Raw genomic sequence first — 25,801 nt, 5'->3', positions numbered from 1 at the left:
GTGAACGTTCTATAGGTCATGGTAACTAACTTTAAATCTTCACCCAGGAAAAATACTTTAAAATAGTGTTTTAAATGAGACAGGGGCTAGATTCAGACTAATACAAGGTAACTTAAAGATAGCATTCGATGATGTTCTCCTGCAAGTATGGAGTGTTAATAAAAATGAAATTTGCTGTCTTTCTCAAGTCAAGATCAAATCAATCACCAAATGTGGGACTGAGAAGTGATTGCATTTTGTGGTATTTCAATCACCAACCTTAATAAGAATAATCAAAATCAATAAAAGTGTGCTCTGATTAAGACACATTCAACATATAAATTTCTGTTAGTCCCTTTTGAGCTCAAAATGTGCATGAGTTCATTTTCCTATCCCCTACTGTTCCACATCTTTACAGCAAAACTTGTGAGGGAGGGTGGTGTGGGGGTAGGGAGGGAAGAAACTGGATGTAGGCTGCAGGGAGGTTCATCATTGGGAGGCTCCTGAGGGGGACCAAACTATTGGAACAAAGATAAAACCAGAAAACAAAATGATTAAACTCTCAACAATACAACTTGGCTCTAAATCCCAAATCGTAATAGAGTGGATTGATTCCATTCCCTACAGTGTGGAAACAGGCCCTTCGGGCCAACCAGTCCACACTGACCCTCCGAAGAGTAACCCATCCAGACCCATTTCACTCTGACCAATTCCCCCAACACTAGGGGCAATTTAGCATGGCCAATTCACCTGACCTGCACATCTTTGGACTTCAGAAGAATTTTGATACTCAGCTTGTTTATTTCCAGTGCAGTAAGTGTAGTGATTGCATCAGAGTCAGCCAGGTGGACCTCAAAGACTGTGGTTAACCTGGTTCAATCAGGGAGCCCTGGCTGACAGATAAGATTAGGAGTATCAGACACCCTGCTCACTCTGAGACCTGGCTCTGAGGGAGCTGGATCAGTGTCCAGCACTCAGCACGTGTGAATAAAGATGACTGGTGATGGGATACTGACCTCTGTGGCATTATTTCAGTGAGTTATCCATGAGAGGCTGGAGTATGTTACCAGCTTTCATCCAGTCAGTAATGCTGGGAATGGGATCACATACTCCAAGTGTAAAGAAAGGAAAGTAGTCAGTGTGATGAGGCTCCAGGGTTCCCAATAGGAATGTGAGGATAGGCCTTTGTTTAATCACACTTGGAAAACAAAAAGTAATTCAAGTGAACTTTTCCCCAGAAAATCAAATGAAGTGGGGCTTGGAGGGGGGAGTCTATAATATGGTTGATTGCACATACTCTAGGGAATTTGAAGTTTAATCACATGATATTTTCTCATTAAGTTCCGATGCAATTAAATCATAAACCAAAAATCATACATGTAAATCATGTGTGAACTTGTGCATTACTCCCATTCTTAGCAAAGGTGGGTATAACGCAGCTTCATTTTAGGTTTTTGACATAATCTGGTCATTGTAATGGTTTATGTTTCAAATGAAACATCTCTATGATATAGCCCATGAATAGTTGCGCTAAAGGTTTAACCCCTCTGTCTCTCTCTCTCTCTCTGTCTCTCTCTCTCTCGCTGTCTCACTCAAGTTATGTACTGTACAGACCCCGGGGAAGTCAAACATGCCAGCCGCTCCATTTCTGATACCAAGCTACTGGTGGGATCCACAATACAGTTCAGCTGTGACCCAGGATTCATATTGGATGGAAATGCACTGATAACTTGCTACAGTCGCGAGACTGGTACCCCACAATGGACCTCCAGACTTCCCTATTGTGCACGTGAGTCAAACAGAACTAAGACAGAGTTTGCAAAACCTCACTGTGATTGTGGATTTGAGCTCCCTCGGTAGTTAACTTAGTAAAAGCAACATCCAACTTAACCAATTTCACACGACCTGGTTTTGTGTGAGTTATTTATCTCATCATCTGAGACACTGGTTGGGGTGATGCAACATGTATGAACCAGCAGAATCTAGCCAAGACAGCTCTCTCCCCATCTGTTCCCCACTTCCCAACTCACTCCACTCTCTCCCTGCCCAATCCATTTTCTTTACTCTCCCTCAGCTCACTCCCGCTTATTCCAACTCTTCCCCCATGCTCTTCACACTCTCTCTCTCCATTCTCTCTTCAATTAACCTCTCTTTCTGCACCCCTCTTACTCACTTTCCAATTCACCACACTCTCCCCTCATTCTCTCTTCCTCTTCTTTCTCCCACTCCCTCCTCTCTCTTTCTGTAAAAGTCCCTTCTCTCCCTCTCCTTCTGCTTAAAAGGCCCTTCAATCTTAAATTCCAATTTGAATTCATAACCCAATGTTAATTTCTTTCTAATTAATTGACTATAAGACACTACTTTCAATTCATTTTCTATCTGATCAGATTTTAATTATTATGATTGTGTTACTGCTCCTCTACAGACTCAACAGTCGAAAACACAGTGCTGTTTAAGTATGTGCCAATCAGTCTCTAATCTAGCCATTTCCACCAGCTACTCATACTAACTGTGGGCCCACTTTACAGCATGTTCCTGGGGAAATGGGACACCAAGCTAATCCTTTGAACAGAAACAAACGCACTTGCATGGGATCCTGAATACTGATTCCTTGAAAGTCTCATAGCCAATGAATAATTCGGCTTAAAATCAAAAGAATTCACTGCAGAAAAGTGTCACTTCACTGCACTTTCACAAAATCTCTGAGGAGAACAGTGAGAGCCTTTGTTAATTGCTGTTCAACCGAAGGGAGGTAGGAGAGACATTATTGATAGTTAAAAAGAAAAATGGTGATGATCAAAATGACTTTCAAGGTAGGAGCGTTCTGGCAGTTACTTAAAATAATAAATAACCAAAGAGTTTTGTCACCATACTTCGGGGCGGCGCAGTGTCTCAGTAGTTAGCACTGCTGCCTCACAGCACCAGGATCCCATGTTCAATTCCAGCCTCAGGCGACTGTCTGTGTGGGGTTTGCACATTCTCCCCATGTCTGTGTGCGTTTCCTCTGGGTGCTCCGGTTTCTCCCTCCCACAGTCCAAAGATGTGCAGGTTAGGTGAAATTGCCCATAGTGGTAGGTGCATCAGTTAGAGGGAAATGGGGTCTGAGTGGGTTATTCTTCAGAGGGTCGGTGTGGACTGCTTCGGCCAAAGGGTCTGTCTCCACACTGTATGGAATCTAATCTAATACTGCTGCAGAAGTCTAGTTAGGCTACAGCTGGAGTACAGAGTCAAAAGGCGTGGTGCTGGAAAAGCACAGCCGGTCAGGCAGCGTCCGACGAGCAGGAGAGATGATATTTTAAGCGTAAGCTCTTCATCAGGAATATGGCCATCATTCCTGATGAAGAACTTATGCTCGGAATGTCATCTCTCCTGCTCGTCGGATGCTGCCTGACCGGCTGTGCTTTTCCAGCACCACGCCTTTTGATTCTGTACTCCAGCATCTGCAGTCCTCACTTTCTCCACATCTGGAGAACTGTGTGCAGTTCTGGTCCCCACACTATCGGAAGGATGTGACTGCACTGGAGAGAGCGCGGAGGAGCTTCACCAGGAATTTGCCTGGGATGGAGAATTTCAGTGAGGAAGAGGGAATGAATAAGCTCAGGTTGTTTTCTTTGGAGCAGAGAGGATTGAGAAGGGACCTGATAGAGGTGTGTATGGTTATGAGGGGAGTGGACTGGTTGGACAGAAAGCAGCTGTTGGCCTTAGTTGTTGGGTCAATAACGAGGGGGCAGAATTTAAATGTGAAAGGCAGAAGGTTTAGAGGAGATTTGAGGAAAAGCCTTTTCACCCAGAGAGTCGTGGGTGGCTGGAATGCCCTGGCTAAAAGGGTAGGTGAGGCAGGTAACCTCACATGCTCAAGAAAATTCTTCAATGAGCACTTGAAACATCATGACAATCAAGGCTATGGACCAAATGCAGGAAAGTGGGACCTGTGAAGGTAATGCAGTATTGTATTGTTAGTGGTACAGACTGAATGGGCCAAAGGGCCTTCTGCATGATTCTATGCTTCAGAATAAAAGGTGGATTAGGACAACGTTTCTTTCTACCTGAATTACAGAAGGTTCATATGAAGGTAAAGCCAAGCAATTACAAAGATAGGTGATAAGTTAGCTTTCTTCGGGAAGGGACTGGAGGATAAGATTTTAAAAGTTCTATGACGGTTATGCAATGCATCATTATGGGAAGACATACATACCCTAGACAGAGTGTAGGAAAGGCACATTGACTGTTTCCTTGGATGACAGGGTTGTCCTGTTAGGGGACATTGAGGGGACCAGCCTATGGTCCACAGAGTTTAAAAGAAAGAGAGGTTAGCCAGTTTAATCTTGGAATATTTGTGAAGACTGGACACGGTAGATGTTGATAATACCATTCCTCTTGAATGGGTCGTCAGATACACAGAGTTGCATTCTCAGAACGAGGGCATGGCTCTTTAAGGTAATTTCTTCAGTCAGAGGGTTGTGAATGCTAGTCACTGAGTATATTCAAGACCAAAGCTGGTAGGTTTTTGAATGCTAGGTGTTAGGGCAAGAAAGATAGATTCATACAGCACAGAAACAGATCCTTCGGTCCAACCAGTCCATACTGACCATAATCCCAATTAAACAGTGAGGGTAGAATGATGAGATTAAGGTAGAAGATCAGCCATGATCCTTGTAATGGATATGAAAGAGTTAAACAGAAGCTTCACCCATTCTAATTTATGCACAGCCATGAAGGGAGTATTGGGAAGGTTTAAGTGGACAATTGGTTGGATTTTCACTGAGTGGCCTGATGGAGGCATTTGCACCTCTTCATAGTAGTCAATGTGCCTAAAGGTTCATGTAACCTGTACATCGTTACCAATTTGTAATCAACTACATCATGTTGTCAAAGACTCATTTGTTGAGACTTATTATGGTCCATTGTCCACCAGAAATGACTGCAATAGTTCTTGAGACTAGCATAGGAAGGAGGGACAGTGACAAAGCTGTACCCCAACCACAAGCCATCAATGGTTGGTACCCAGGCATTGCACTATGTTGTAACATGCTTCTCTTCTCTGTTATAACAATGAACTTCGAGCAGACTCAAAGGCAAAATAACCAACTCCTACTCCCATTTCTTTTGACACCCTGTGACAGTTACAACAATCAGCACCAATCAGAAACATTTATACACTTGTACTGTGCTTTCAGGTATCAGAGTTGACATATAATCAGGATGCAGAGCCCTTTGGGTTTTTGATTGATCTATCTTCATTTTGATCTGGAGCTAATTGCTTCTCAATTGATTTTGCTTTTGTGTGGCAAATTTCTCCATCGCAGTCTCCTTCTGTGTAGCCATAACCCCTTGCAGACCAACAACTCTCTGAGATCTCTGTAAACCACCGATTCTGTCCTGGTCAGCCTCCCCCATTGACAGTCATGCCTTCACCTACCTACAGACCCTGACGCTCTGAAATTCCCTTCTGAACCTCTCTGCCTTGTTATGTCTCTCTCCTCATTGAAGACCGGTTTATTAAAACCTACTCTTTGACCAAGTTTAGACCATCTGCTCTCTGAGCCTTCTGTAGCTGTGTCTAATTTTGATTCATAAGACTCCTGTGATGAAGGTCACCGGACCTGACACATTAACTGCTTTCTCTCCACAGATGCTGCCAGACCTGCTAAGTTTCTCCAGCAATTTCCGTTGAAGTGACCTGTTTTAGTAAATCAAAAACTGCACCTGAATGTTAAGTTGGTTTTATGGACTTAACAATATCACTAAATCTGTAGGGGAACATGTTTGTGGAATGTTGTTTGTTTAAACACTGTGCCCTGTTGTAAATGGACTGTAACAGTCAGGCTGTTTGCAATTCTGCTGTCTGGTTTGCCTATTTCTACTCACACCACCTACCCCAGATTATTAGTCACTATCTTAGTTCTCCAAGCTCTGCAGGAGACTGCAGTACAGGTTACTGCAACCATCTATCAACAGACTAAGCTACAAAGCACACAATTGTTTTAATAGCCCCCCGAGAGAGAGAGCCAGTTCATAAATCTTCAAAGCATTTATTCAAATGATGTGATGAAATTGTTGGTGCAGCATATTTCAAGCAACAACTGTTAATATGTTGTGTAATTAAGAAACGTATCCAGGGATGTGTAATTGGATTCACTGAGTGAGTACATCGCTCTGGAACTAGGCGAGTGGCACTCAGATGCCCGCAGTGTACCAGAGCCAGTGGGTGCTCTGTGAAATGGCTATCAACACACTCCCATCAATGTGCTGCAGTAAAAGGAAGAGAGATCAGCCTTTTCTGAGATATCCTACCTTTCATCACCTCACCACGATGCACTTTGAAAATGTTCTCTGTCGTAAAGTAGGAAACACATAAGTCAATTTGTGCACAGCAAGGTGTCCAAACAGAACTGTGATCATAGCAGAAAATTATAGCGCACAAGTAGGCCATTCAGCTCAGCTGGTTCTACATGAGTGCCCTACACCTTCTCACTCTGTCTCCCCAAAATGCACACATTTGCACAGACAGACACACACACAAAGACACACACACATGCACGTGCACACACACAACACACGCACACACACAGACACACACACTCGGACACACGCAGAGACAGATACACATACGCATGTGCACACACACACCACACGCGCATGCACACATAGTGCTGGAGAAACTCAGCAGGCACCATCCATGGAGAGAGAAACAGAGTTAATATTTCAAGTCCAATATGGCTTTTCTTAGTCTTATCCTATAAAGTCATACATGACTCAAAGTTTTGACTCTCTTTTCTCTCTCTCTCCATACATGCTGTCAGGCCTGCTGAATTTCCACAGCATATTCTGGCTGTTAATTGTATTCCTCTCTCCCTTTCTAACTCTCCCATCACAGCCTTTCACCTCCTCTTGTCGCTAGAGTATTTCAATGGCTGGTCCAGCTCAGTTCCTGGTCAATGGTAAGTCCCAGGATATTGAGAGTGGGAGCTCCAGCAATGGAAGTGTTCACTGAATGTTCAGGGACGATGAGTATATTCCCTCTTTTTTGCAATATCATGTCGCCCGCTATGGTGTGAATGTTACTTGCTGTTAATCAGCACAAGGCTGGATGTTGTCCAGGCCTTACTCCATTTAGATAAAGGCAGCAGAGTATTTGATGAGCACAAGTTTGCAAAGGCTAAAAGGTGAAAGGCATTCTAGGAGGATGCTGCAATTGTACTGTTCACCAGTCAAGGAACACCAGGCAAGGACAAAAGTTTCAGCAGTCCATGGGCTGAGGTAAATGCAGAGTCTGGCAAGATTACAGAGTTGAAAATTGGAATGAAGAAAGTGTATGTTAGAAGTGTTCATAAATCCTCTGGCTTCTGCAAAGCCTTAGTTTAATAGAGCTAGCACTGTTTGAAATGAAGGCAACGCTTTTTACGAGAGTCCCTGTCTGCCACTGTGTTTCGGTGAGAAGGTTTCTGCTGCCATCTCCTGGCAGCCTGCAGAATTGTGCATTTAAAAAGAAATGATGGGGGCTTGATGAAGGACAAACGTTGATGGTGAGACAAACTGAAAGAACTGCGGATACTGTGAACCAGAAACAAAAACAGTAATTGCTGGTAAAGCTCAGCAGGGTCTGGCAGCATCTGTGGTGAGAAATTAGGGTTAACGATTCAGGTCCAGTGACGCTTCCTCAGAATTAGAACATAGAACATAGAACAATACAGCACAGAACAGGCCCTTCGGCCCACGATGTTGTGCCGAACTTCTATCCTAGATTAAGCACCCATCCATGTACCTATCCAAATGCCGCTTAAAGGTCGCCAATGAATCTGACTCTACCACTCCACGGGCAGCGCATTCCATGCCCCCACCACTCTCTGGGTAAAGAACCCACCCCTGACATCTCCCCTATACCTTCCACCCTTCACCTTAAATTTATGTCCCCTTGTAACACTCTGTTGTACCCGGGGAAAAAGTTTCTGACTGTCTACTCTATCTATTCCTCTGATCATCTTATAAACCTCTATCAAGTCACCCCTCATTCTTCGCCGTTCCAACGAGAAAAGGCCGAGAACTCTCAACCTATCCTCGTACGACCTACTCTCCATTCCAGGCAACATCCTGGTAAATCTTCTCTGCACCTTCTCCAAAGCTTCCACATCTTTCCTGAAGTGAGGCGACCAGAACTGCACACAGTACTCCAAATGTGGCCTAACCAAAGTCCTGTACAGCTGCAACATCACTTCACGACTCTTGAATTCAATCCCTCTGCTAATGAACGATAATACTCCATAGGCCTTCTTACAAACTCTATCCACCTGAGTGGCAACCTTCAAAGATCTATGTACATAGACCCCAAGATCCCTCTGTTCCTCCACCTGACCAAGAACCCTACCATTAACCCTGTATTCCGCATTCTTATTTGTTCTTCCAAAATGGACAACCTCACACTTGGCAGGGTTGAACTCCATCTGCCACTCCTCAGCCCAGCTCTGCATCATATCTAAGTCCCTCTGCAGCCGACAACAGCCCTCCTCACTGTCCACAACTCCACCTATCTTTGTATCATCTGCAAATTTACTGACCCACCCTTTGACTCCCTCATCTAAGTCATTAATAAAAATTACAAACAGCAGAGGACCCAGAACTGATCCCTGCGGAACTCCACTTGTAACTGGACTCCATGCTGAATATTTACCATCAACCACCACTCTCTGACTTCGACTGGGTCCTGTATCTAAGAATTGTTCTGAGGAAGCGTCACACGACAAGAAAGGTTAACTCTGATTTCTCTCCACAGGTGCTGCCAGACCTGCTGAGCTTTTCCAGCAATTCCTGTGTTTGCTTATGGTGAGAAACCTGAGAGGGTCACATGAGAAGCCTAGAGAGGTCTTTCTTGACGTTGGGAGCAACTTGGTGCATTTTCAAATGAAATTCTCTCTGTGTCTGCATGGGTTTCCTCCGGGTGCTCTGGTTTCCTCCCACAGTCCAAAGATGTGCAGGTTAGGGTGAATTGGCCATGATAAATTGCCCATAGTGTTAGGTGTATTAGTCAGGGGTAAATGTAGGGTAGGGGAATGGGTCTGGGAGGATACCTGTTCAGAGGGTTGGTGTGGACTTGTTGAGCCAAATGGCCTGTTTCCACACTGGAGGTAGTCTAATCTAAAGGTAATCTAATTACAGATGGCAAGGCAACATTCTCGCTAGCCAGTGTACGAGTTGTCTCTGAAAGGGGATTGCTGTTTGTCAGGGATGCACTGCTGAGACCCATTAAGGCTGAGGTCAGTCCGCATTTGAAATACTGTGAGCAGTTTTGGGTCCTGTATCTAAGGCAAGATGTGCTGACCTTGGAGATGATCCAGAAGGGGCTAACGAGAATGATCCCAGGAATGAAGGGCTTGTCATATGGGAAGTGGTTGAGGTCTTTGGGTCTGTACTCAGTGGAGTTTAGAAGAATGAGGAGGGATCTGATTGAGGCCTGGATAAAATGGACATGGAGAAGGTGTTTCCACCTGTAGGGGAGACCAGGACTCGAGGGATTTAGAACTGAGATGAGGAGGAATTTCTTCAGAGGGTGGCGAATCTGTGAAACTCATTGCCACAGTGGGTTGTGAAGACCAAGTCTCTGAGTGTATTAAAGATGGAGCAAAGTAGGTTCTTGAGGGGTGGTGTAGTGGAAGTGTATATGCCTCGGTTCAAGTCCCACCTGCTCCATAAGTGTGTGATATAATTTATGAATGGGTCAATTAGAAAATGTTTTTTTTTAGGTGGGTTTTTGAATAGAAAGGGGATGATGAGTTACAGAAGAAGTGAAAGTAGGGTTGAGAAATGTATCGGCCATGATCGGATGGTGGAGCAGACTCGATGGGCGGAATGGCCTAACGCTGCTGCTATACCTAATGGTCTTATGGTTATTGAGCTCATTAATGTGCAGCTTCCTTCCCAGTGTGAGGAAACTGGATGCCGAGAATTCCCGACATTCCAGCTCAGTGCTTGTTCCTCTGGATTCCCATCACAGAAACCCATCAAACAGGCCACACTCCAGGGAAATAGCCAATTCATTCCCTGTACTTGGACACTGGCATCTGATACCTGTCAGCCTCTGAACAGCCTCGGGGTCCCTCACCAATTCACCTACAGGGCACTCCTGCATTTTAAAGCTGCATTTCAGGATGCAGGAATTGTAACTCTGCTGCGAGGACGCTGTGCACATGGACAGCTCGCTGGATTGGATAAGGCTGTATCTCATGGCTACTCGCTTGCCCTTTGGGTGTTTCCCCATCATGAACCGACCCAGATGCTCACCAGCCCTGCCTTGCATTTTGGCGCATTGCCCACCACCCCCAGCCAGAGGTACCAGGCTCACAGTATTTAAGACCATAAGACATAGGAGGCCATTCAGCCCATCAGGTCTACTCCACCATTCAATCATGGCTGGTAAGTTTCTCAACCCGTTCTCCCGTAACCGTTGAACCCCTTGACAATCAAGAACTTATCTATCTCCACCTTAAATATATTCCATGACCTGGCCTCCACAGCCTTCTGTGGTAATGAATTTCATCGATTCACCACTCTCCAGCTGACAAAGTTGCTCCTTATCTTCAATCTAAAAGGTCTTCCCTTTACTCTAAGGCTGTGCCCTCGGGTCCTAGTGTCTCTTGCCAGTTGAAACATCTTTCCAACATCGACTCTGTCAAGGCCATTCAGTATTCTGTAATTATCAATTAGATCCCCTCCTCATCCTTCGAAACTGCATCAAGTATAGACCCAGAGTCCTCAAATGTTCCTCACATGTTAAGCTTTTAATTCCTGGGACCATTCTCGTGAGCCTCCTCTGAACCTGCTCCAGGGCTAGTACATCCTCCCTGAGATATGGGGCCCAAAACTGTGTACAATACTCCAAATGTGGTCTGACCAGAGCTTTATAGAGCTTCAGAAGTACATCCCTGCTTTTATGTTCAAGTCCACTCAAAATAAATGCCAATATTGCATTTGCCGTCCTAACTACTGACTCAACCTGCAAGTTTACCTTGACAGGATCTTGAACCAGAACTCCCAAGTCTCTTTACACTTCAGACTTCTGAATTTTCTCCCCATTTACAGAATAGTTCATACTTCTATTCTTCTTAGCAAAGTGCATGACCTCACACTTTCCCACATTGTACTCCATCTGCCACTTCTTTGCCCACTGTCCAAACCTGTCCAAATCCCTCTGCAGCCTCCCCGCCTCCTCAATGCTACCTGTCACTCTACCTATCTCTGTATTGTCTGCAAACTTAGCCAGAACACCCTCAGTCCCTTCATCTAGATCGTTCATGTACAAAGTGAAAAGTTGTGGTCCCCAACACTGAGCCTTGACACCAGCTGCCATCCTGAGAAGGACCTTTTTATCCCCACTCTCTGCTTTCTGTCTTGCCTTGCTATTTACCGCGGACACAAAGCCAGGAGGTTGGATTCAATTTTTAAAAATCTGAAATTAACAATCTGATTATGACAATGATTCCATTGTCTATGGTCAGGAAAAGCCCATCTTGTTTGCTAATGTCCTTTAGGGAAGTAAACAGCCCTCCTTACCTGGTCTGGGCCTACATATGACTTCAGACCTACAGCAATGTGGTTGCCCTCTGGGCAATTAGGAATGGGCAATAAGTGCTGGCATAAGTGAGGTCTGCAGATGCTGGAGATCAGCGTCTAGATTAGAGTGGGGCTGGAAAAGCACAGCAGGTCAGGCAGCATCTGAGGAGCAGGAAAATCGACGTTTCGGGCAAACGCCTAAGTGCTGGACCTAGCCAGAGACGCCCACGTCCTGTGAATTAATTTTTTTTTAAAAGATAGATGCTTGGTCTACAAGGGGCTCAAAGGGTTGTTGGGAGCAGAGAGGACAATGAAGTAGAGGCCATAATCAGATAAACCAAATGGTGGAACAGACTCAACATGCTCCTACCTTTTTTCATTCCCACCCTACCACTGCCGTGCCCATGTTTAACTCTCTGAGCAAGAAAACACCAAAAGAACTGCGATTGCTGGAAATCAGAAACAGAGCACAGTATCTGGTATTAACAGTGACCTTTAGCCTCTGTAGCTTTGACCAGAGGAATGGCCTACCCAGTGGCTTTAATCAAAGACAGGGCGGGTAGTGGGGTGGGGGGTGTGGCGGCAAGGTGGTGGGGTAGAGCGGGGTAGCGCCTGGAAACTTGACTTTTCATTTCCCAGCGATTGCAATATGACTTTCTCATGACTGAGAGCCATGCTTGGATAGATCGATAGGTTCTGAAGGATGGTCACTGGACCCGAAAACGTTTACTCTGCTTCTCTCTCCACACGTTGTGCCAGACCTGGTGGATTTTCCGACAATTTCTGATTTTGTTCCAATTTCGTTGGTCTCCTCCAACACAACAGCACTCCGAGTCTCAGCCTCTGTACTCGAATTCTCTGTGCTGGAGGCTCCCTGAGGTCAAATCTCTGGAATTCCTATCCCAAATCTCTCTGCCTTTTTCTCACCTACCTTAAACACTTCCTGAAATCCATCCTTTTTAAACAACCAATATGTCAATATACTTCACTACCCATCTCCGCAATAAATGTTTGATTGGTATGACGCGTCCCCCTGAAGCCAGTTTCTGCGCATTTGAAGGGACGTTAATAATGCAGGTCAGTTTTGTACATTGTACACTGTAGCCAATAATGAAACTAATCTGATGCAGCTCCTGAACAAAATCACAGGCTGAATGCACTCAGTCTTACAAGGAGCGTTTTCAGGGAAATCCAATCTCCAGTTGTCAAATGTACGTTAGAAAATAACCTTTCTCCACATTGTGCTGTCGCCTTTTTCCACTTTGAACCTCGTTGGAACTGTTCGCTACCGTGCCTCTGACCGAGTGTGGCTGTCAGTCACAACAAAGTCATTTTGCAATCTCTGGGAACCGAAAAGCCAAGTTGTCACTCAGTCCTTCCCCAAGCAATCCGCCCGCCCTGTCTCTGATTCAAGTCACTGGGTAGGCCATCCCACTGATCAAAGGCTAAAGGTCGCATGCCAACAACTGTGCTCCATCACATCATGTGTTGACAAGACAGCAATGCAGGCCAGATGGTAATGGGACTGGGCTCCCATGACCGACTGTCACTCAGGTTGAGCTTCTGCAGTTGTGACCTGTTTTTCCATACGGTGACACGGATTGCAACACTTTGCAGAGGAGGGAAGTAAATGAGGCCCCTGTCACATCCTGTCAGCTTTGTGGCTGATTATGCGAAACACTGACACCAGGCAGGAGGGATCCTATACCTTTATTCCCCTTGCTGTCGCTGCTGTATCCCTCAAACAGATAGGCAGAGAACACAGGAATCAACCAGGTTAGAGATTTGAAGGTGAGTAAGGTTTTCTTTAAAGGACTGCTTAACTGTGTTTGGTCAAGAGATAAGAAAATCGACTTTTGCAATGAATGATGGATAAAGTGCAGTAGTTGTATTTAAAGAACAGCCTTTGCAATTGCGTTATGTGCACAATTTTTAGGGGATGATGGGAGAATGATGGTGGATGCGGGGACAATTACGTTAAAAAGGCATTAGAAAGTACATGAATAGGAAAGTTAAAAATCAGACAACACCAGGTTATAGTCCAACAGGTTTAATTGGAAGCACACTAGCTTTCGGAGCGACGCTCCTTCATCAGGTGATTGTGGAGGGCTCGATTGTAACACAGAATTTATCGCAAAAATTTGCAGTGTGATGTAACTGAAATTATACATTGAAGAATTGATTGTCTGTTAAGCCTTTCATCTGTTAGAATACAGTGATAGTTTCACTTCTTTCATGTGTAAATCACAAAACCCTTTTTTTTAAAGTTGCATTCTTGGGTTAGCTGTTAACAATTAAACCTGTTGGACTATAACCTGGTGTTGTGTGATTTTTAACTTTGTACACCCCAGTCCAACACCGGCATCTCCAAATCATGAATAGGAAAGGTTTGGAGGGATATGTGTCAGGAATAAGCAAGTGGGACTAGTTTAGTTTGGGGTTATGGTCGCATGGACTCATTTGACCAAAGGGTCTGTTTCTATGCTGTACACCTCTATGACTCTACAAATGGAGGCAGCGATTTGGAGTTGGAAAATAAGACTTGCATTTGTATAACACCTTTCACTATCACAGGACATCCAACATGTGTAGTAGAGAGGAAATGTAGCAGCCACCTTTGCACACAGCAAGCTCTCACCAAAAGCAATCTGATAATGACCTGACAGTGTGTGTTTTTGTCAAATTGACTGAGGGATAAATATTGGCCAGGACACCAAGGTTAAGTCCCCTGATCGTCTTCAAAATATGACAGAGGGTAATAGTCCCTCAACTTCATCTTTCTCAGTGCACGGACCTCCAAGGTCCAAGCACAGCATTGACTCTGTCTATGCATTGACACATCAATGGTGCAGAACCTCAGAGCAGCAGCACAGCTCAGAGGGAACATGGGCCATGGAACCTTTTCGATCACCTGAGCTGGAAGATGGGACACCAGTTTTAATGTCTTATCTGGAAGGAAACAGCTCGAGCCGATGGCACCTCCAACAGTGCAGCACATCCTCGGCGCTGCACCAGAGTGTCATAAATGTTTGTAATCAATCCCTGGAATTGGGACTTGGAGGCTGGTGATTCAGAGGCGAGCGTGTTACCAACTGAGAAGCAGCTGACACCTCAACTACAAAAGTAGAGGGGTGGTGAGGAATTGGCAGGTGGTGAGGGATTGGCGGGTGGTGAGGGATTGGCAGGTGGTGAGGGGAATGGGTCGCAATTATGACGTTTGGAATCACAGGGCACAAAACGCACAAACAAAAAAACAGAAATTGCTGGGAAAACTCAGCATGTCTTACAGCCTCTGTGGAGAGGAACATTTCTGGTCTGGGTCTGAAAAAGCATCACTGCTTTCTCTCCACAAAGGTTGCGAGATGCACTGAGTTTTCCCAGCAATTTCTGTTTTTTTGTGTTTAAGAGCTGGAGGAAGCTACCAGGCCGATGATGAACATACAGACAAGGATGAGAATTCTGGCTGTGATGTGAATCATGGAAATCGTATCGTGTGGAAGCAGGCCATTCGGCCCACACCAACCCTCCTAACAGCATCCCACCCAGATCCCACCCTATCCTTGTAACCCTACATTTTTCCATGGTTGATCCAGATAAGGAGCACATCTTTGAACACTATGGGCAATTTAGCCCTTCCTGATGAAGGCCTTTTGCCCGAAACATTGATTTTCCTGCTGCTCGGATGCTGCCTGACCTGCTATGCTTTTCGAGCATCACTCTCATCGTGACTCTAATCTCCAGCATCTGCAATACCCACTTCTACCTCTGCAATTTAGCATGGCCAATCCACCTTGACCTGAACATGTTTGTACTGCGGAGATAACCGGAGCACCAAGAGGAAACCCACGCAGACACGGGGAGAATGGGCAAACTCCATACAGACGGTCACCCGAGGCTGGAATCAATCCTAGGTCCCTGGCGCTATGAGGCAGCAGTGCTAACCACTGAGCCACCATGCCATCCTTGCATTGGGAACAGAAAGCCAAATGAAAATTGGCATTTCCACAGTTGAAAGTGAGCAATAGGATTGGATTTGAACACATAGGTTTGGATGAATAGGGCCCGGTATACACCGAAGTACATGAAACAATTCAGAGTGCTGCTGGATTAGTCATCTGGGAATAGCCAGTGCTTGAAGAGGGTACATCAAGGTGGGTTTGTTGTAAGAGATGTTTGAGATAAGGGGTTGCAGCAATGGTTGGTATGGGGCTCAGGTTAGACACCAGTAACAAAAACAAAATACCGTGGGTGCTGGAAACATACAAGATGATCAGAAGGTCAGATAGGGTGGACATTGACAGTCTTTTTCCTAGGATGATGATATCTGCTTGTACAAGGGGGTATAGCTGCAAGTTGATGGATGATAGATTTAAGACAAAGGTGGGAGACAGGTTCTTTGCTCAGAGAGTAGTAAGGGCGTGGAATGCCCTGCCTGCCAATGTAGCTAACTCAGCCACATTAGTGGCATTTAAGCAGTCCTTGGATAAGCACATGAATGCTGATGGGATAGTGTGGGGTGATGGCCTTAGATTAGTTCACAGGTCAGCACAACATCGAGGGCCGAAGGGCCTGTTGTACACTGTATTGTTCTATGTTCTATGTTCTAAATCTGAAACAGACACTGGGAATGCGGGAGAAACTCAGCATTCAACTCAGAGAGAAATAGAGTTAGTGTTTTGAGTATGATATGGATCTTCTTCAGTTACAACTCAGCATTCATGCAAGCCTCAACAATAAAGAAAAGGATGGATTGGGGAATATGAGAAGGACATGGTTTGGGAGCTGAGGTGACCATTTCCAAAAGAGGACCATGATGTGCTGACCAAGCCAAGGTTGATAGGAATAAGAAGGTTATGGGGAAAAAGTGGGAAAATGGGGGTTGAAAACCGATCAGCCATGATGGGATGGCAGAGCTGACTTGATGGGCCAAATGGCCTAATTTCTGCTCCTGTGTCTATGGTCTTATATTTAAACAATAGCTGTAGTGGACTCTGTGGTACAGTGATAATGTCCCTGCCTCTAAGCTAGGGGTTTCATTGGTTCAAGTCCCATCTACCCCAGGACTGTGCTATACGGTATCTGAATAGGTTGATTGGCAATGTCTTCATTTTTTATAAGGCTGTGTGTCATTGGAATCCCAGCTCTAAAGTGACACCAGGAGCCAAAAAGCAAATTGTCTGTTCATGATCACATTGCTGTTTGTGGGATCTTGTTGTGCATAAACTAGCTGCATTGATTCCCATGCTACAACATTGAGTACATTTCAAAATGACTTTACTCCTGGCTTTAAATCCCCAACATGGCAGATGGGTGGAATTCTGAATTCAACACAACCTGAAATAAGCAGCTGGGTCTAATGATGACCGTGTAGGCATCGTTGTGAAAACCCATCCGATTCACTAATAGAAACAGAAGTTGCTGGAAAAGCTCAGCAGCTCTGGCAGCATCTGTGGAGAGAAATCAAGTGACCCTTCCTCAGAATCGCTAATGGTTCACTAATCGAAGAGTGCGATGCTGGAAAAACACAGCTGGTCAGGCAGCACCCGAGGAGCAGGAGAATCGACAATTCAAGCATAAGGCCTTTAGGGAAGTACATCTGCCATCCTTACCTGGGTCTGGCCTACATGTGACTCTCAACCTACAGCATTGTGGTTGACTCCTAACTGCCCTCTGGGCAATTAGGGATAACTTGCCCAGTGATGCTCTCATCCTATGAAAGCATAGAAGAAAAAGTGTTTGAAATGCCCATGTGGACTTTAAAAGTGTTATATAAATATACAGTTCTTTCTCATTGCTCCCTCTTACCTGTGAGATCCCTTTGCCAATAACTACCTGAAATATTTCCTGCTTTTCTGTTCCAGCGGAGGAGTCTGTGGCATGTGAGAATCCTGGACTACCTGAAAATGGTTATCAGATTCTGTACAAGCGGCTGTACCTGCCGGGGGAGACACTGACATTTATGTGTTACGAAGGATTTGAGCTGGTTGGGGAGGTCACCATTCGATGCATCATAGCTCACCCATCTCACTGGAGTGGGCCACTGCCTCTGTGTAAAGGTAAGGCCTCAGTCCACATGACACTCAGAGTCCTACAGAGAGAACAGGATTTCAGGCTGGCGGCTTGCAATTTTGTTGGCAATCCTCCTGACAGTTTTGGAGTAACCAGAAAGAGAGAACAGATCATTGAGCAGATTTATCTGTCATTTCCTAGGGTCCAGACTTTGCAGCAGACAATTGGCAATTGAGCAAAAGCTCCATATTGTATATTATCAGATTGTGTCAGATGATGCTTCTGAAACTTTACCACTGTGACCCCACATCGACCCTTGGAAATTGTCACAACCCCTCTATGAGAGCAGAGGAGTGGCAGATGAACTGGGTAAGAAGGCACATGGGACACTTGCCTTTATTAGCCAAGGCATAAGAGTTTAAGAGCAGGGAGGTTATGCTGGAAATGTGTAAGACGTTGGTTAGACCACAGCTTGAGTACTGTGTTCAGTTCTGGAATTCACATTATAGGAGGGATGTGATAACACTGGAGAAGGTGCATAGGAGATTTATCAGGATGTTCCCTGGGCTGGAGAGCTTCAGTTATGAAGAGAGATTGGATAGAGTGGGATTGTTTTCCCTGAAACAGAGGAGACTGAGGAGAGACAAGATTGAGAGGTATACGATTATGAGCAGCATAGACAGGGTAGACGGGAAAGACTTTCCCCTTGATGGAAGGATCAATGAGCAGGGGGCATAGACTTAAGGTTAGGGGCAGGACGTTAAGGGAATGTGAGGAAATTCCCACCAGAGGGTTGTGGGAATCTGGAACTCAGTGCCTGTAAGTGTGGTAGAGGCAGAACCCTTGAGAACATTGAAGAAGTAGTTAGATGTGCACTTGCAATGCCAAGGCAATGCGAAACAAGGGGCCAAGTGCTGTACAATGGGATCAAGTGGTTGTATTTAACTGGTGCAGATTTGATGGGCTAGAGGGCCTTATTCTGTGCCACTGACCTCTATGACTTTATGAGATGGTACCAAAGACCTGTTAGCGTGGAAGCACTGCTGTTATAAGCTGCCCTGTGGATCTCCATTACAGCCACTGCTGCCTCGGAGCTCAATCCCATCCATACCCTCACCCACCCTCCACCAATCCCGCACCCTCTCCCTCCCCTACACCAGCAACTCCTCCCCCACCCCACCTTGGGGAACTGCCTCTCACCCAAAGTGTGATGACTCTCCAGTTAACGCCACCTCTTCTTAATGGGCGAGCAACCCTCTAGGACTATGATGACTTTACCCGTAGCTGCAAAAGTACTGTCTGCCAGACAAAAGCTTTGTTATCCCTATGCCACTCCACCATCTTCTGCAGGCCCAGTAAAATTTTACCACCTTGGTAGATTTTCTGCCTTGTACCTTGGCAAGATGAGTTAAGGGAGAAACCAAGTTGCACTGTCCTACCTGGCAATAGAAGCAACGATTGTGAAAGATGATTAGTGAAGGTGGTTTGGATCTCTCTGACTTTCATGTTTGTGCATCAAATCTTTGAACACACATCACCAAACATTCGAACAGTAGAAAATACAATCAGCTTTGGTTTTTGTGTTCCTTGACAGTCAGTCAATTGATTTGCTTTGTGTTTTGCTCGGATCTACTCAAGGCCCCGTTGACTGAGCCTGTGTAGGAAACCCTAGGGTACTTGAACAGTAAATTGTTTATTTACATAACGTAGTGCTGGGACACCTACTCACAGGATTGACCTGGGCAGTAAGTATCCTTACAAAGAGTCATACAATCTATTCAATGATTTTTATTTTCAAAAAAATCTTTTTCTTGTTTTTATTTCCAGCTGCAACATATGGCTTTGAACACTCGCTAGAAGGTAAGTAGTGCTTTAATTGTGACTGTGCGCTGACTGTAAGAACATTTAATAACTGGCTGGGCATTATTGTAGATTGTCACTGACTTTAGGGATGGCAAGGAATTGGTTTAACTCAGTTGGCTGAATTGCAGTGTGATGCTGACAATGTGGGTACAATTGCCATCACTGATTTGAGGTTACCATGAAGGACTTTTCTTCTCTTGCCCAGGGTCTGGTGATCTTCTGGTTAAATCACCACCAGTTGCTTTTCTCTAATGAGAGAGCAGGCCCTATGGTCTGGTAAGACTATGGCGACACAACCAAGTGATGACAATAACATTAGTTTATTCTAATAAGGAATGTCTTTCTTTTATGATGTTCTAAATTGTTTGTGAAGTGTTCTGGACAGTGTGTTATATTAAACAAGTGCTGACTCTTAATTAAATAGGATGGCATGGTGGCTCAGTGCTTAGCACTGCTGCCTCACAGTGTTAGGGATCCAAGTTTGATTCCAGCCTCGGGTGACTGTCTGTGTGGAGTTTGTGTATTCTCCATGGTCCTTTCCAGGTGCTCCAGTTTCCTCCCACAGTCCAAAGATGTGCAGGTAGGTGAAATGCACAATTGCCCATAGTGCAGGTTATATTCAGGGGTAAATAGCGGGTTGGGTTACTCTTCAGAGGATAGGTGTGGACTTGTTGGGCCAAAGGGCATGTTTCCACACCGTAGGAATTCTAATTCTTCCTTTTTTGATGCCCAATCTCTGTATTAAGCTGTCCCTCATACCGTATACTATGTTTGATGCAAAGTATTATCCCCTCAATAATATCCATTTAAATTCACCCCAATAACATACAATGCAGTTTGGATGCTAAAGGTACCATCAAGCACTTAATGGTTGGGGATACTATCTGTTATACATAGAACATCATTTACCTGCTACATTGTTAGTCCCAATGTTCACATCAAGCTCTTCAAGGAAGGTACAACTTGAAAAGTATCTAAATTCTGGTTTATCCTCTCAAACTATGCTAAATGAGATATAGTATGAGTTTTGTACAGAGTAAGGCCCCACCCAAACTGTCCTATCAAAATTTCATAGGCTAGATGTAACATACGTAGATTGAGGACCTTACTGGCCATGCCAGCATTTATTGCCCATCCCACAAGCAGTTAAGAATCAACCACATGGCTGTAGGTCTGCAATCATGTACAGTCAAGACCAGGTAAGGATGGCAGTTTCCTTCTGTAAAGGGCCTTAGTGAACCAGATGGGTTTTTCCAACAATGGATTACAGTCATCATCAGACTCTTAATTCAAGGTTTTGATTAATATCAAATGCATCTGCCATGGCAGGATTCGAACCCAGTCCCCAGAACATTACCTGAGTCACTGGATTAACAGTCCAGCAATAATACGATGAGGCCATCACCTCCCCAATGATTGATTCGTTTCCCTCAATCCCGAAAGAAGCAAAACCAGGCAGGTATGAAGGCAGGCAATTCTGTTCACCTTGTTTCTGCTACCATCTACATTCAAAATCAGAACTTCTATGCAAAGATAGAAAAGAAATTTGAAGAGATTGGTACTGCACTGATACTGTTAAAATCATGACAGAACCATTTCCTTTCACATGAAGTGAAAAGGGTTAAAATCATCACATTACACTTACAAAGAGCAGGTATGTATCATAGGCTCTCCCAACAGATTCATTATCCAGCAGGAGTCAGTGCTTTCAGGGAAACACAGGTGAAACATTGACAAGGGAAGGGGAGAAGTGGAGATGAAAATCCTTAACCAGTTAAAGGAGCTTTGAAATAATAAAGTCACTTCTCAGTTGCTTTGCCTCCAGTAGCAGAAACAGCTGTGGAGACATCAATGGAAGGCGGAAATATGGCTTTGGCCATATTCATTCCTATCCTCATCATCTCTATACTGTTGGGAAGCGCCTACATTTACGTTACCAGGTAAGTGAGCAATAATTCTTTGTGCTCCTCTGAACATTCAAAGATTTGATATTGTGGTGCAATCTCACCAATTCGTAGATGAGGAGGTGCCGGTGTTTGCCTGGGGTGGACAAAAGTAAAAATCACATAACACCAGGTTATAGTCCAGCAGGTTTATTTGGAAGCACTAACTTTTGGAGAGCTGTTCCATCATCAGGTAGCTAGTGGGGCAGGATCATAGGACACAGAATTTATAGTAAAAGATCATAGTGTCATGCAACTGATGCAATGATTTGAACAAATCTAGATTGCTGTTAAGACTTTAATCAGTTCGAATGGTGATGCATTGTCTGAGCTGAGATGTCAACTTTCTTAAAAAAGTCTTAAATTATCTTGGGAATGTGACTTGAAAGAAGTTCTGGGATTTATATATTTATGAATCAAAACCTGCAACCCATTCTAAGTGATTAAAGACTTGAAAGCAATCAAGGTTTGTTCAAATCATTGCATCAGCTGTATGACACTTTGATCTTTTGTGTGATCTTTAACCAAGTCATACAGTTATGGATTTGTACAGCACGGAAACAGACACTTCAGTCCAACTCATCCATGTTGACCAGATATCCTAAATTAATCTAGTCCCATTTGCCAGCATTTGACCCATATCCCTCTAAACCCTTCTTATTCAAATACCCATCCAAAGGCATTTTAAACATTGTAATTGTACCAGTCTCTACCTCTGGCAGATCTTTCAATACATGTAAGGCCCTCTGAGTGAAAACGTTGCCCCTCAAGTCTCTCTTTAAGCTTTCCCCTCTCACCTTAAACCTATGCCCTCTAGTTTTGGACAACTCACCCTGTGAAAAAGACCTTGGCTATTCACCCTATCCCTGCCCCACATGATTTTATAAACCTCTATAAGGTCACCCCTCAGCCGTCATCGCTCCAGGGAAAACAGCCCCAGCCTGTTCAGCCTCTCCCTGTAGCTCAAAACCCTTCAACACTGGCAACATCCTTGTAAATCTTTTCTGAACCCTTTCAAGTTTAACAACATCCTTTCGATAGCAGGGAGACCAGAATTGAATACATTATTCCAAAAGTGGCCTAACCAATGTCCTGTACAGCCGCAACGTGACATCACAACTTCTATACACAATGCGCTGACGAATAAAGGAAAGCATACCAAGCGCCTTCTTCACTGTCCTGTCCACCTGTGACTCTACTTTCAAGGAGCTATGAACCTGCTCCCCTCCCAAAATCACAAATGAATAGGACAAGTGCAACAGGTGAATGGATGCACTAAGCGCTACCCCATTCCGTCCATGTTCCACTCCAAGTGACACACAATCTGAACTCAGACATAAACACCATCCTTCAACCTACAGGGGTGGGTAGCATTTTCACCATTTGGATCAGAGCCATTTAAGAAGGCATTGAATTACCACCTTATGTGGATGAACTCAGGTACCCACAATCTGGGGATGAATACATTATTTTTAAAGTAGCTTTTGTTACGAAAGGGAGGTCAACACCTCTCTGATAATTAAAACTGAAACACCAGAGAAGCTCACCATAGAAATGTGACAAGTGATATAACCCACCTCTTACGCCCAATCTGTCATAAAGGAGTGGTTGAATGAGATAGAATTTTTTCACCCCTCTATAATTAACAAGTAACAATTTATTTATCTAACTCCAATAGTGAACAAATTAACAGAATTACTAACAAATCGAACAATTCCTCTCTATCTAACTTGTCCCTAACTGAACTAAATTCTACTGGTATACTGTTTCAATAACACAGGTCCCATTTATATAAATCCAAGAAATAAGAACAATAAATTAAATCTTAGTCTCTCAAAGTTCACACAGAATGTGTCTTCCAAAATATTTTGTATCTTCTTCAGTCATAAACACCTTTCTTCTGCTGATCCTTCTTTCCAAAATGCCTCTCTCCGTTGTTTTCTCTGTAATTTCTTTTGTCTGGAATATTATCTAAAATTTCCATGATGTGTTTTATAGGTAAATGGTGTTTGTTTTAAAGAGCGTGTAGATTTCTTGTGAAAGCCCGGTATTTATTTCTCAGTTGTCTCTCCCTCTAATTTTCGATTGCCCTCTTCTTTATACCCATGATGACATATTAATTTCTTTACAATCAGATTGGTTCGTGGTAGTCAAAACCAACAGATTTAAATTTAATTGGGTTTTGGTAGCTAAGGCCTTGTTTAAATTAATTGGCTGATATTCAAGCTGGTTTCCTTAACAACAAAACAAGCCTAAAGTTTTCCAGTCACACAGCCAATCGATACATTTCCATTGTAGAACTGTCTGTACATCTACAGCTGCTTTTTTTTTAAAGCTCCAAGCTTTGAAAAGCACATCACCTCTTAAAGGGACCACACACTCTTCCCCCCCCCCCCCCCCCCCCCATGTTATTACAAATAAATTCTAGCCTCCAGCCTTCCATTTCATAAGCACTCTGCATAACTTTGTAACACTTTTAACTGTATCTAATTTTAATGAAAATCTACTTGTCATTTTGGGATACAATCTTAATTTATTTTGGGTGTTATTTTTGCTCTTAAACAAGATGTTTTGTATTCTGTGATGTCTGTGCCAATTATCAGATACATAGAAAATGCAGTGTGGTTGATAGGTATCATGTGTGTCAATAAATGTACAGTACTCACGTTCTGGGAAAGATTGCACAGTGGGCAAAGCCATGTGTACTGTTATTCCAATTATCACATCCTCAATTTTACTTTTTATCTCTTTATTCCAGGTGCCGATATCACTCAAACCTGCGTCTGCCTCTCATGTCTTCTCATCCGTACAGTCAGATCACTGTAGAAACAGCGTTTGACAATCCCATCTATGAGACAGGCGTACGTCACTTGTTTTCTAACATTCGCTGTGTCGGAGCAGATCTGGTCAAGATATTTCTCTGGGTCCATATATTTAAAGTGGGGTGGAAAGGAGAGCATGAAAATGGCTAAAGATTTTTCGATTCTGAGAAAGCTGAGTGCAACCATTATCATTGTGAATGTTGTGTTCAGATGTGATGACAATGAGAAACAAAAGGATAAAACTGCAATTTCTGGAAATCAGAAACAAAAACAGAAGTTTGCTGGAGAAGCTCAGCAAATCAGGAGTAGGATCTGTGGAGAGAAATCAGAGTTAACGTTTTGGGTCCAGGTCTGAAGAAGGGTCACTTGACCCGAAATATTAACTCTAATTTCTCTCCTTAGGTGCTGCCAGACCTGCTGAGCTTTTCCAGCAACTTCTGTTTTTGTTTCTGAAACAAAAGGATAGTATAATTACATGATCCAAGATGTCAACCAGTTATGTGTTGTTAAGAAAAACTCACAAGGTTCTGCCTAGTAACTTTACAGAAGCTATAAGAGGATTGATGGGTTCATTCAGGGGTAGGTACTGAAATATGAGATATTTGCTCACTTCTCTACCAGTATTTCACTGGGAGTTTCAATGAAAATTTGCACACTTATAGAAAGGGGTGAGATTATTCATTTAGATAAAGGATGACAACTTTGTTGTTGCTGAATAGTGCTACAAATTGACAGAGATTTTCAACCATCAGGACAAACTCAAGGATGTCAAATTTCAACTCATAGAAACAATTTATGCTACAGGAGAAAAGGATGCTGATTGGTTGGCAAGTTAACACTGATTGACTGAGGTATTGCCATAGAGAAAACAGCTGGAAACAACAAGCTCCCCAAGCTCTTGAGTTATAAGACTCTTATTCTTAGCAGTTAAATACAACTCACATTCTGATTGCACACTGTAAAGTCCAAAAACGTCCCACATCCAATCTCAGCTTTGAATTAGTTCAGGCATCTAATATGACCTCAACAATTGGAGAGGTTGAATAGGCTTGGACTGTTCTCCCTGGAGTGTCGAAGGCTGAGGGAGTGACCTCATAGAGGTTTATAAAATCATGAGGGGCATGGATAGGGTAAATAGACAAAGTCTTTTCCCTGAGATGGGGGGAGTCCATAACTAGAGGGTATACATAGGTTTAGGGTGAGAAGGGAAAGATAGCAAAGAGACTTAAGGGGCAATTTTTTCACGCAGAGGGTGGTACGTGTATGGAATGAGCTGCCAGAGGAAGTGGTGGAGGCTGATACAATTGCAACATTTAAAAGACATCTGGTTGGGTATATGAATAGAAAGGGTTTAGAGGGATATGGGACAGGTAGGGCTAGATTGTTTTGGGATATCTGCTCAACATGGATGAGTTGGACCAAAGCTATTTCCGTGCTGTACATCTCTATGACTCTAATTAGCTTTTGTATTCCTGGGCTTGAGAGGGAAAGTGAGGCACAGGTTAGCTAGGAATCCAGCCCCTCATCAATATACAGCAATCCCACCCTGGATGGCACTCATACTGTAAGTATTGACAGAATAGGAGTGTGGCTGGTCATACTAGATCCCAAGTTGAACAGACCATCAGGCTCTGTTTGATT

General features: G+C 43.9%; 1 protein-coding gene across 2 annotated transcripts in view; it reads left to right on the top strand.

The window, feature by feature from the left end:
• The window catches only part of sez6l (seizure related 6 homolog (mouse)-like), a 269,322-nt gene that overhangs the window by 228,674 nt on the left and 14,847 nt on the right, over nt 1–25,801 (top strand). Inside the window, exons 12-16 of one of the 2 annotated variants that reach the window (XM_072587857.1) lie at nt 1,577–1,768; nt 17,385–17,579; nt 19,360–19,392; nt 21,224–21,335; nt 24,097–24,199. In XM_072587857.1, the coding sequence (XP_072443958.1) occupies nt 1,577–1,768; nt 17,385–17,579; nt 19,360–19,392; nt 21,224–21,335; nt 24,097–24,199 (635 nt within the window). Of the gene's footprint in view, nt 1–1,576; nt 1,769–17,384; nt 17,580–19,359; nt 19,393–21,220; nt 21,336–24,096; nt 24,200–25,801 lie in introns of both variants that reach the window. The other variant, XM_072587855.1, reaches the window with a different exon arrangement.

This window comes from Chiloscyllium punctatum, chromosome 17, assembly GCF_047496795.1.
Source record: "Chiloscyllium punctatum isolate Juve2018m chromosome 17, sChiPun1.3, whole genome shotgun sequence".
Lineage (NCBI taxonomy): Eukaryota > Metazoa > Chordata > Chondrichthyes > Orectolobiformes > Hemiscylliidae > Chiloscyllium > Chiloscyllium punctatum.
The sequence above is the reverse complement of the archived record's forward strand: the minus strand, read 5'-3'. Positions and strand labels throughout refer to the sequence as shown.